Source organism: Saccoglossus kowalevskii, chromosome 5, assembly GCF_978046115.1.
Source record: "Saccoglossus kowalevskii chromosome 5, keSacKowa6.1, whole genome shotgun sequence".
Taxonomy (NCBI): domain Eukaryota; kingdom Metazoa; phylum Hemichordata; class Enteropneusta; family Harrimaniidae; genus Saccoglossus; species Saccoglossus kowalevskii.
Window position 1 is genome coordinate 7,024,233 of NC_140645.1, and position 13,942 is coordinate 7,038,174.

Consider the following 13,942-nt stretch of genomic DNA (forward strand, 5'->3'; position numbering starts at 1 on the left):
GGTCAGCTTTTTGGACAACAGTCTCTCTAACTGTAGGAGTGGCCATCTTTCTGGACAACAGCCTGGCTAACTTTGGGAATGGCCATCTTTCTATACAACAACCAGAGTGGCCAGCTTTCTGAACAACAGGCAGGCTAAATGTAGGAGTGGTCAGCTTTCTGGAGCCAATTCTAATATACTTAATCTATAACTACTAAAAACTAGGTGTAAAGGCAATGCTGGCAAACAAAAAATGTGATGGAATAACAAACATTGGGTGTTACAGCTGACACAAACATGTACATCACAGGAAGAAGACAATATCAGTGAACTGAAGTCATGACGAACACAACAAACAGACAATTTAACAACTATGAAACTAACACTGACAATAGACACCACTTATCAAATACATTGAAAATTCCACAAGACATTGCTGCTTATTTGTGATTATCGTATCACTTGATTTTAATCTCAACATCTCAAATTAAATTTTGAATCTGAAACAGTTTGTTTAGATGGAGTGGGGCTGATTAAAATATGAATTTTCTGCTACTATTATTTTAGTATGGAAACCTATACCTTGTTACTTCCAAGGTTCATCTCACTTCTTATGTAAATGATAGAGCCAACTCATAACATTATGGAGGCCATCACATGTTTTTACTTTTTATACTTATATTGAATTTAAGTCACTGTTTCAAGTACTACAAGAAGGTATTTTTTTTTTAAGAAATGCCTGCCTGCAAAAATGCATTTCGTATTCACATACAAGTAGCCTACAAGCTTTACTAAATTGCAGAGGTTTTTACATGGTCAGAATTTTTTTTATTTCAATGTACAGAAAATGTCATTTTTGTTTTATATATGCTTTTATTCATTTCTAATATGGTGCCACATTCCCTATATGCTAACTGAACATTGTATTTATGACATGGTAATTCAATATCACAAGAGCACATATTCACAGGTGTTAATTTCTCTAATAGAAACAATCATGTTTTTATTCATGTTATTTTTTTATTTTTTAAGATTAGTAAATTATACTTTTGAATAATCTGCAGTAATGTTTTGTACAAATAAATGACATACAATATGTACGGGAAAAGCTCAATCTGTCTCTGATATTCTATTATCACATTACAGAAATATTTTCAGTCAATCCTACATGAACAAAAGTTTTCCACTTAACATTAATGTGGGCACTACTCATCTGAGGTGGGAAAACTCACCTTAAATTCTCTGACAGACCCATCCACCTTATGTATACTAATTAACTAGATTTAGGGAAAAAAAGAAATAGAAAGAAAGAAAGAAAGAAAAATAATAAAGACGAATGAAGATAAATAGATAACAGAACAGAAGTAATGAAAGATTTCATTCAGTACAGCAAGTTTGAGACAGCACCCTCTAGTGTCAGCACAAATTTATAAAAATGCTTTAGTTTTGATGAATTGCAGCAAGCAACTAAAGATTGGAATTGTTGGATTTTGACAAAAAGAGTTTTTAGAGAAATACCAGTAAAATAATACAAGTATTTCATCTCAAACACACTGTACAGCTAACATTAGTGGAGATACAAGTCATTTGATTTTAACCTCTTTCCTACTCTGTTGTGTTAATATTAGTATTAACATACCTGCTGCATCATGCCAGGTTGCGTCTGCTGTATTAGTCCTTGTTGTACTTGCTGTGTTTGTTGAGGCACAAAAAACTGAGGTTGTACATTGGCTGCCATCTAAAGGGTAACCATAGCAATGCATGCGATCAATAACTAAGCTAGGTTAGGGGGGGTCAGGAGTGAGGAGCTCATACAGCATGCAAGTAAACAGGTTAATACTACATTGAATAAGTAAGTCAGAGGTACTTGCTATACCAATCCGTAAATGGCTTGTGGTACTCTGGAACAGCAGTCTGTCGGCAAAGCTGGATAGACTGGCTAAAGATAGACTGAATTAACAATATTTACACTATCTCCGAAATCCTGAGTAACCCAAGCTTGGATTCAGACAAGAACGGATATGTACCGATAATATGTCTGGCAAGCTGAGTTACAGACCACAACATTACAGATTACTGGGTAGTTCCAGTAGGCATAAAATACATTGCCTATACATCCGCCGCAAACACAATAGAAACATCTACAATGCATAATCAAATGATGCAAGGAATGTCCATATTTAGAAAACAAAGAACAGAAGACAATAGCTGCACACAGACAGAAAAGCATTGGATCCTGTAAGGTCTACAGATGGAATATGTGCTGAGAAACTGAAAACAATGGAATCATACAGAAAGTAAAGCATTGGATCCTGTTAGACCTACAGATGGAATATGTGCAGAGAAACTGAAAACAATGACATCATACAGTAAGCAAAGCATTGGATCCTGTTAGACCTACAGATGGAATATGTGCAGAGGAACTGAAGACAATGTCATCATACAGAAAGTAAAGCATTGGATCCTGCTAGGCCTACAGATGGAATACGTGTTGAGGAACTGAAAACAATGGCATCATACAGAAAGTAAAGCATTGGATCCTGTTAGGCCTACAGATGGAATATGTGTTGAGGAACTGAAAACAATGACATCATACAGAAAGTAAAGCATTGGATCCTGTTAGGCCAACAGATGGAATATGTGCAGAGGAACTGAAAACAAGTCATTGTCAATGACACGTCCCCGTTCCGTTCATATTTGAGTGACATATACATTCAAAGCAGATCATGACCAAAATGCACCTGCATATGTACAACACATTGTACTAAATCTGAACAAAATCCATCCATGCATGACTGAGATCTGGTTCCGGAATTGTGAAAATGCGTGATTTTAATGCATTTTCGGTCTTAAAATGGCCATCATTCAGCTATTGTTAAGCGGATCATGAAACAAATGCACATATCTATTTGTGACATGATGCACCATGTGTGTGTGAAGTTTGAACTTGATCAATCCAGACATGTCTCGGATACGGATCCAGAACTGAATTCTTTAAAACAAAATGGCCGCCAGTCGGCTATTTCGAACTTGATCCGAAAAAAAAAATGACGTGCATCAAGGTCCTATTATGTTTAATGTATGTACCAAATTTGAATGAAATCCGTCCATGCATAACTGAGATCCGGGTCCGGAATGGTGAAAATGTGCGATTTCAATGCATTTTCGGCCTTAAAGCGGCCGCCATTTGGCTATCGTTAATGAGATCATGAAACAAATGCACATACATATTTGTGACATGATGTACCTTGTGTGTGTGAAGTTTGAACTCGATCAATCCAAGCATGTCTCAGATACGGATCCAGAACTGAATTCTTTAAAACAAAATGGCCGCCAGTCGGCCATTTCGAACCCGATCCAAAAAAAAAAATGACGTGCATCAAGGTCCTATTATGTTTAATGTATGTACCAAATTTGAACAAAATCCGTCCATGCATAACTGAGATCCGGGTCCGGAATGGTGAAAATGTGCGATTTTGATGCATTTTCGGCCTTAAAATGGCCGCTATTCGGCTATCGTTAATCGGATCATGAAAAAAATGCATGTGCATATGTCCCATATAATGTGTGATGTATGAGTGAAGTTTGAACTTAATCGGTCCATGCATGTGTGAGATACAGGTGATCACGGACGCACACAGGGCAAAACATAAGTCCCCGTTTTCGGACTGCGTCCGAACGGGGACTAACAATGACATCATACAGAAAGTAAAGCATTGGATCCTGTTAGGCCAACAGATGGAATATGTGCAGAGGAACTGAAGACAATGGCATCATACAGAAAGCAAAGCATTGGATCCTGTTAGGCCTACAGATGGAATACGTGTTGAGGAACTGAAGACAATGTCATCATACAGTAAGCAAAGCATTGGATCTTGTTAGACCTACAGATGGAATATGTGTTGAGGAACTGAAGACAATGTCATCATACAGTAAGCAAAGCATTGGATCTTGTTAGACCTACAGATGAAATATGTGCTGAGGAACTGAAGACAATGGCATCATACAGAAAGTAAAGCATTGGATCTTGTTAGACCTACAGATGAAATATGTGCTGAGGAACTGAAGACAATGGCATCATACAGAAAGTAAAGCATTGGATCCTGTTAGGCCTCAGATGGAATACGTGTTGAGGAACTGAAGACAATGGCATCATACAGAAAGCAAAGCATTGGATCCTGTTAGGCCTACAGATGGAATATGTGCAGAGGAACTGAAAACAATGGCATCATACAGAAAGCAAAGCATTGGATTCTGTTAGGCCTACAGATGGAATATATGCAGAGGAACTGAAGACAATGACATCATACAGAAAGTAAAGCATTGGATCCTGTTAGACCTACAGATGGAATATGTGTTGAGGAACTGAAGACAATGTCATCATACAGTAAGCAAAGCATTGGATCTTGTTAGACCTACAGATGAAATATGTGCTGAGGAACTGAAGACAATGGCATCATACAGAAAGTAAAGCATTGGATCCTGTTAGGCCTCAGATGGAATACGTGTTGAGGAACTGAAGACAATGACATCATACAGAAAGCAAAGCATTGGATCCTGTTAGGCCTACAGATGGAATATGTGCAGAGGAACTGAAGACAATGACAACATACAGAAAGCAAAGCATTGGATTCTGTTAGACCTACAGATGGAATATGTGCAGAGGAACTGAAGACAATGGCATCATACAGTAAGCAAAGCATTGGATCCTGTTAGGCCTCAGATGGAATGTACGTGTTGAGGAACTGAAGACAATGGCATCATACAGAAAGTAAAGCATTGGATCCTGTTAGGCCTACAGATGGAATATGTGTTGAGGAACTGAAAACAATGACATCATACAGAAAGTAAAGCATTGGATCCTGTTAGGCCTACAGATGGAATATGTGTTGAGGAACTGAAGACAATGGCATCATACAGAAAGTAAAGCATTGAATCTTGTTAGGCCTACAGATGGAGTATGTGTTGAGGAACTGAAGACAATGGCATCATACAGAAAGCAAAGCATTGGATCCTGTTAGGCCTACAGATGGAATACGTGTTGAGGAACTGAAGACAATGACATCATACAGAAAGTAAAGCATTGGATCCTGTTAGAACTACAGATGGAATATGTGCAGAGGAACTGAAGACAATGACATCATACAGAAAGTAAAGCATTGGATTCTGTTTGACCTACAGATGGAATATGTGCAGAGGAACTGAAGACAGTGACATCATACAGAAAGTAAAGCATTGGATTCTGTTAGACCTACAGATGGAATATGTGCAGAGGAACTGAAGACAATGACATCATACAGAAAGTAAAGCATTGGATCCTGTTAGGCCTACAGATGGAATATGTGCAGAGGAACTGAAGACAATGGCATCATACAGAAAGTAAAGCATTGGATCTTGTTAGGCCTACAGATGGAATACATGTTGAGGAACTGAAGACAATGGCATCATACAGAAAGCAAAGCATTGGATCCTGTTAGGCCTACAGATGGAATATGTGCAGAGGAACTGAAGACAATGACATGATACAGAAAGTAAAGCATTGGATCCTGTTAGGCCTACAGATGGAATATGTGCAGAGGAACTGAAGACAATGACATGATACAGAAAGTAAAGCATTGGATCCTGTTAGGCCTACAGATGGAATATGTGCAGAGGAACTGAAAACAATGGCATCATACAGTAAGCAAAGCATTGGATCCTGTTAGGCCTCAGATGGAATACGTGTTGAGGAACTGAAAACAATGTCATCATACAGAAAGCAAAGCATTGGATCCTGTTAGATCTACAGATGGAATACGTGTTGAGGAACTGAAAACAATGACATCATACAGAAAGTAAAGCATTGGATCCTGTTAGGCCTACAGATGGAATATGTGCAGAGGAACTGAAGACAATGACATGATACAGAAAGTAAAGCATTGGATCCTGTTAGGCCTACAGATGGAATATGTGCAGAGGAACTGAAAACAATGGCATCATACAGTAAGCAAAGCATTGGATCCTGTTAGGCCTCAGATGGAATACGTGTTGAGGAACTGAAGACAATGGAATCATACAGAAAGTAAAGCATTGGATCCTGCTAGGCCTACAGATGGAATATGTGCAGAGGAACTGAAAACAATGACATCATACAGAAAGTAAAGCATTGGATCTTGTTAGGCCTACAGATGGAATACGTGTTGAGGAACTGAAGACAATGGCATCATACAGAAAGTAAAGCATTGAATCTTGTTAAGCCTACAGATGGAATACGTGTTGAGGAACTGAAGACAATGACTGCATACAGAAATCAAAGCAGGATTGAAAGGTTATCAAAGCATCTAGAATTGTCATTGCACATTGTATGACACTAGTCTGAACAGCAGTGTTAGGAGACTCCATACATGCGAATACATACTCATACTTTATCCTCATAAAAAACCATACTATTATACATTTTGTAAATCCAACCACATGGTGTATATAGCCCAGGACTGGATACGAAGGTGCAAATTAGTGGACTTTTTTTTTAAAATCTTATCCGCCACCTTAGAATGTATCGCACAAATCAATCCTCGTGTTGAGTTACTAACACAGAGCAGCAACCTGGCATCAAATACCTTTCACAGACATACAGACATTTTATGTCCATAAAAATTATCTTTAGTTTGAGTTATTAGATAAATTCTAATTGAATCAATTCGCCACTGTTGACATGACTATTCAGATAAATTGTTCATGCTGTACATATTCACAAACTCAGTTCAACTTGCAACACTTTGGAATAGCTACATGCTATTTTAGCAAATTTGGCTCAATGGATGAAATTAACAGAATCAGCGGCAACATTCTCATTGTGAGAATATCATTTATTTTTTTACTTTAAATTAGTTACATCTTGAATTAGCAGCATTAAAGATTAGCAAAGATAAGATGCTAGTCGAAAATCCAAAAATGTTTCACAGTAACATGCTTGTCAAATCAAGAACTATTAACCAATACTACCTAACAACTGATTAGTGTCCCTCTTTTTAATACGATTACTGTAAAATCTGTATTAGAAGCCGCAACCTATATTAAAATGTTACAATGCAACAGAATGGATGCAGTTTCCATTAGAGCATCAACACGAGAGAAATGATGAATTTTTGGTTCTCAATTGTTCAAAAAGAATTGGTGTGACTTCTATTAGGGAATACAGATTTTACGGTAATAGAGATATTCATTTTGCAATGTGTATGGTGTTAATATATTCTATTGATATGGTTTTTACCTGTCCAGGTTGGAAGAGCACATACTGTTGAAGATTTGGGTTCTGTTGCTGCAGCTGCTGTAATTGTTGTAGGTCCTGCACAGATATCTGTTGTAACTGAGCCCCTGATATGGGTATTTGCTGTCCTCCTGCATTTACCTGTACCTATAGGAGGGCACATAACACTCAAGTCAAATACTAAGCACGACATAATTTAGTTCATCTTGTGGTACTAGCGAACACATTTTTCTTCATTGATGACCACAATGACAAACTAAAAACGCACAGATTTTGACATGACTGTAACAGAGTCAAAATAATGTGCGTCATTTTGATGACTCTGATATTGGAAGAATAATGTTGATTCGCCATGGTAACCTAAACTAGAATTTATTATTATTTGACCAGAAATCAATCATCTTATTTCGACTGTCCAAGCTGTATTGTACATTATTGTCAATATTTACTGACAATGCATTCATAATAGTAACATTGAAGGTAAAATATATAGCATGCAAAGAAATTACAGAAAAATCAAACGTAAATAATGTAACAAAAAATAAATCTGAAAGTGAAAGAGACTGTTGAGAAGAAAAAAAACCTGAAAAATAAACCCAAAAGTGAGAGCTAGAAAGGTTAGTCATAGAACCAAAGCAATAAAATAATAGTGTGCAGTAGTACATTAAATATAACATGCCATGACATTTTGAAAATGATATGGAGTCGCAATGCATTAGTCTAATCCCAACACTAAAATAATTGGTAAAGTTGTTCAGATTACACAACATTTATGGTTGTTTTTTGTATGAATAAAATGAAGAGTGTTTTGGTGTAGATTTGAGTTAACAGTGTTCTTGTGAGATTGTTGCCATCTGGGTTTATAAAGCTCAGTTTGTAGTGAGAATATGCAATATTAACAATGCTTTTCGGACAGATACTAGTATTTTGAGTGCAAGGTGTACAAACAGTGCTGTACATACAGTGACTTGTGGATGTGTGACCATCTTCCTACCATTACAGCATTATTAGATGCACTGGCCTAGAGTCAACCAGGTCGGGTTGATTGAGGGGCATACATTCCATTTTCTCACTACATTGGGCCATCCACTAAATATTTTAATAATTTGTCAAAATTCAAGTGAGAACACTGCATTTGAAAACATACATGTTTATCAGTATTGTAAGCTGTTGATAGATATCATGCAGTTAGAGTTTACTTTGATTATATTATATGCATAAAATGTTTTAAGACGTATCTTATTGGTTGCATGTAAGCGAGGCTAAGATTTTAGCCAATCACAATGTTTTTATCAGCCTCCTTTTTCAGTAACCAATCTGATATGCCCAAACTAAGCTTAGGTAAATGTAATAATGATGAAATTATGAAATGCTGAGCACTATTTGTAATGACAACCTTAACCCAAGGAAATTTTATTTTTTTGGAAACTTATTCCTTTGCGCCTCCGTCTGATGTCAGTATTAATTTTGGAAGACTATCTGTACCAATTAGCACAGCATCATTTTTTTTTTTTCAATTTTCACTTGATTTGTTTTGTACTTCGCCTAAATATTGTAATTTGTTGTTAGATAAGCTCTGAAAATTCTCTACAGGAACTGGAATATTTTTACCCACATGCATCATTTAGGAAGTACTTGTAGCTGCTAAAATTTCACAATAAAATTTTCAAATCTTCAAAATCTAGCAGCAATAATTAAAATGTTTACAGTACAGTTTTTTAAATCAGATATTGATAATGACCAAGGGACCATCAGACAGACACCTAGGAAGTAGGTTTCTCAAATACAACAAGAGCAAAACTATGCAGTAAAAACCATGGGAAATAAAAATAAACAAAAATTTGACCTGAGAAACCAAAATAAATAAGTAAGGTGAGGAAATGTTTTGATTAGTATAAAATGATGAAAAGGTGGGGTACATTGAAGAGCATCACATTCTCATGAGATTAACTGTCAAGTTCAGTAGCTTCAGTAATTCCTACTTTTTGTTTTAGTATTCATAAAATCTACCTGATACAGAATTAACATAATCCTCTTTTTAGCTGGACCACCTAATCTCCATAAAACAATATTTTCCATTAGCAATTGAATAAAGGACATTATAGAATACAGGGATACGTAACCATGGCAACAATCAAAGAGTATAGAATGAAATGTCTTAAATTTTTGTATGTCACTGCAAAATCAGCTTTGTGGCCAAATTTTATGTTGATTATGTAACCTTTTCTTACAAATATGTTGCAAATAAATTCACAAGAGACTGGTTATACAGCCATGGTGCAGATTTGTTTTTGTTTGAAAATCAGCAAAACAGAGATATTTCATTATCATTTTGTAGCTAGCCACCTCACTTCCTGTCATTTTAAGCAGGTAAAAAAATTCACTTGACAGGCAAAATTGTTGTCAAATTACCTGCAATTAACAAAATAACCATAAGTAAATAAATTGTAAGTCTGTATTTACAGACTGAGGACGGATATCATTCATTTCAATAGAGTTTCACTTTCTGTTTCCTGACTTTAACCCTGGCAATGAGTACTACAAAAATATAATGTTAAATCTAAACAATTTAGATTCAGTTTTCAAAAACATGACAAAGAAAATTTGTACAAATTTTATGTTCTATGTTTTTGTTTTCAAATTCACTCATCAAAAATCTTATCAACATTTACTTTGATTTTGAACACCCAATATGCTTAACATCAAAAAAATGACAACAGTTGCCAGTTCTCCTATTCTCCAGTATCTCTTTTTCAATAATTCCCAAGATTCATCTTAGCTTCTCATTGACATAATATTATTATAACAATTCAACTAATTTCAATTTTTCTTCCTACAATTCAGTCTCCTTAAAAAAACTGGTCTATCAGATCACTTTGTAAACTTATCAACTGAACTCATGGAATATATAGATATATATCTACTCCCACTTCATGTCAAAGACCAGTGGGAATGATGATGGATATAATAGGCTATTCAACTGAAATTTGGTGGAAACCTGTATCAAGTGAGAAAACACTAGCTCCATGAGGGTGTGACACTCTTAGCTCAATGTACAGACTAATTTGATGAATTGATATAATGTATTTGAATATGTTGATGACCTTGGGTTGTGGTTGCTGTAGCTGTGGTGTAGCTTGGGGAGCTTGTGGTCCAATATTGTGCAGCTGGGTTGAAAGTTGATTGCTATGTTGTTGCCACACTTTATTAAGGTCTGCATACTGCTACAGTGCAAATACATAGGGGAGAAGGAGATAAAACACTACTACATGCAGTAACATTACAGCTTAGGCATTTCTACAACACACAAGGAGCAGTTAACAGATTACTGTATTCTCTCTGACATTAGATGCTCAACACCAAAAAAGGCACAAGAATGTTGACATTTTTACACATCAATCTTCCCGGCATATTTGCTCGATTAGAAGTGCAATAAAGTTAGCAGGAATACAAAAAGGCAGTATGCTATGAATTCTGGGTAATGAATTGATTGAATCAAATGCAACTGTCATTCCTATCGACCTTTGTGAGATGACAATGAATAGGTTTCGGGTGCATTTTTTTAGACCAGATTTAAGAAAGCCAACTGGAAGCCGTTTTTTTTTAAAGCATAATTCAGGGATTGTGTTAAATGCAAATATTTTCTGGACTCACCAAATTTGTGTGAGACCCCAATTTTATTTAAAGTGACAATGATTTTGTTTACATATAACTATAAAATGTAATGTAATGTGGAAACTGAGGGTTGAGGGATCACAATAGTCTTAACTGTGATAGGGATACAAAGAATGAATTTGTAATATGTCTATTAATATATACAAACCCTGAGCACGCAATATGCTCAGTTTTACACCAAATTTTGTTGGAAACACAATCATTAAGTCTAAAATATTCCCTACTGGTTATCGCAGATGACAAGACTTTACAGGTGCACATTTTCAATTATCGGGAGCACATTAACTTATGAATCTGTAGGCAACTGATACTCCGAGATGACTATTGATTTCAATCGAACATTTTTCACTTGCATGTTCCTCTTATAGAAATGCACTTGTAATAGAGCAAATATCCTACAAAATGCAGTGACTATTTTAGATATAAGCAATTTATTTATGAAGTGTTATATGGGAAAGAAACAACTTGAGCATATATTAAGCAAATATTAAATAAATAAAATCATCTACCATTAATTATTCATGAGGATTAACGCTTTGAGTGCCAGATATTTTTCTCGCCTAAAATTCAGTGCAAATATTTGTCACATTTTGTAAATAGTCATAAATTTCATTCTAATTTTGGACTATACTGATAGTTTCAGATATTGGTTTAGTTTTTGATCGAAAGGTTTGCCAATTATTATCAACATTTTATGGGGGATGGGTGGCAGACTATACAAAACTAAATTTTGTAGTAGCTGTCAAAAGTTGACAAAGGCACTCAAAGGATTAAGTATTTGTTAGTAGTTTCCATTCTTTTTTTGCATTCTCACATAATTTCATAATAGGTGATTTTCCGTTCAACTGCGAGATCTCACGAGATGCATGAAAGACGCACGTCGAACGTCTGCCGTAAAAACCGAACGATTTGATTTTGAACTTTAATTTCTTTATTTCGTAGCTCACATCGACCGGCCGATCTTCGACAGAGGAATATTGCTTTCGAATACCCTCACTTAATTGAAATTGTCTATCATCAAATGTATACAGCACATTACCAAGCATGGAAATGCCACCCAAAATATTTTCGCGTTTATTGAATCCCAAGCGATGTTTGACACCACTACAACGCTATGACCTTTGTTTGTCCTGTTTTTACATTTGATTTCACGCATGACGTGTGATTCTCACAGTGAACGGAAAATGGTCTATTACTGTTACCCCCAGTTTCAGACACCAAAGAGCAACATTGTCAGCCAAGTTGCTGACAGGTTTGCAATACATGTCTCAAGATCGTTACATTATTAGAACTGGTTAGACCAAACAATTTTCTCAAAAGTACAGCCTTCCGTTAAAAGCACATTACATAGCAGTGACTGTGCAGACATCCGAGACAAGATCAGTACAAACATTTTGTTCAATTTGTCATACAATAGCAATTTATACAATTGTACCAAATAAATTGAAAGGTAATTACATCTTCCATTTACATTCAACATGTCTGAGTCTCTCACAATTAATTAGATGTCTCCTGTTATTTCAATCGTGTAACGATCTTGGGAAGTACAGAGCAAACCTGTCGGTAACTTAGCTGGCAATTTTACTTTCTTGGTGCTCAAGACAATATGGCGACGACAGTAAAAGTGCAATTTGTTTTTCATGCTGTTTAGTACTTGTACTAAAATCACTTTTGTGTTACTTAATGAATACAAATAGGGTATGTTAAAATAATAGGCATTTGAAAACAAACTTAGAAAGGAATTCACTCTCCAGTTATTCTGTCTATGCACTATATACCATGTTCGCTCTATTGCTTCCCATAGTGAATTGAATAGAAGGTGTCTAATATGACGCAGCACTGACACAAAAAAGATTCGCTGTGATGTTACTCGTTTTGGGGGTTCCATTTTTACTCAGAATCCTCCCAAAATCAATTTGGTTAGTATGCACAGTGGTTAACACATGGAGGTATATAAGAAATGCTAGAGTATTTCAATGTGTTATACAGACCTGCACTGCTATAAATCGTCAAATGATCGCAGCTAAAGACATTTTGTTTTTTATAAATTTTATTTTCACTATTTTCTAAGGTAAAAGAGTATTTTCACTGAATAAATTCCAAGTGAAAATAAAGTATACGCAATAAAGGACTGACAGTAATGACAATAAATGGTCAAATTGTGTGAAAATACTATGTTGCATGGCACCCATAAACCAATATTGTGGTACTTTTAAAGTTGCATTCTCACTTTGCAAATCTGTGAGGTACTGTGGAATACTTTATTTTCGCTGAAAAGGCTTTTTGGGCGTTTTGCTTGGAATTTATTTTCACTGATTTTTGATGAGATTAATGTAAAATATAGGAAAAAATGTATATTCACCGGATTTTATTTTCACGGAATCATCCCTTCAGCGAAAATAAATTCCAAGCGAAAATAAAGTATTCTACAGTACCATAATCATATATATACCATGAAATGTTGAAATTGTTTATGGGTAATGAAGAAATTAACTGCAGAATATTAATTTAATTGCATCTCTCAAATCATAATTTGAAAAAAAAATACAGTTGTTGAAATTAAGGACTTGTCCACCTGTCCTAGACAAGCAGATTTCAATTGGGACAGGTAAATGTACAAACTGCCTGTCCACCTGTCCCAGACAGGCAGATTTTAGCTGGGACAGGTAAATGTACAAACTGCCTGTCCCTGTTGTATTAAGGACTTGTCCACCTGTCACAGACAGGTACATTTTAGCTGGGACAGGTAAATGTACAAACTGCCTGTCCCTGTTGTATTAAGGACTTGTCCACCTGTCACAGATAGGTACATTTTAGCTGGGACAGGTAAATGTACAAACCGCTTGTCTTTGTTGACTGATGAATATAGAATTTTTATTGTCTGTCAATGATGCTTTCTAATATGATAATGTCAAGAAAATTGCTTTCAGAGTTTTCAAGAGTTATAAATTTATATCTCCCTTGAGGCAGGTACATCAACAACTGGAGGGCATTTATTCTTCAATGGACAGGCAACTTTAATTTTTAAATTACAACCAC

At 35.7% G+C, this 13,942-nt stretch overlaps 1 protein-coding gene across 3 annotated transcripts in view; it reads right to left on the reverse strand.

Moving 5' to 3' along the window:
- LOC102801933 (uncharacterized) overlaps positions 1-13,942 on the reverse strand; it is a 45,167-nt gene that overhangs the window by 12,919 nt on the left and 18,306 nt on the right. The window contains exons 5-7 of one of the 3 annotated variants that reach the window (XM_085499099.1): positions 10,333-10,452; positions 7,232-7,375; positions 1,619-1,717 (exon numbers count right to left, since the gene is read on the reverse strand). In XM_085499099.1, coding sequence (XP_085355225.1) covers positions 1,619-1,717; positions 7,232-7,375; positions 10,333-10,452 — 363 coding nt within the window. The remainder of the gene's footprint in view (positions 1-1,618; positions 1,718-7,231; positions 7,376-10,332; positions 10,453-13,942) is intronic. The other 2 variants (XM_085499101.1, XM_085499100.1) reach the window with 2 other exon arrangements.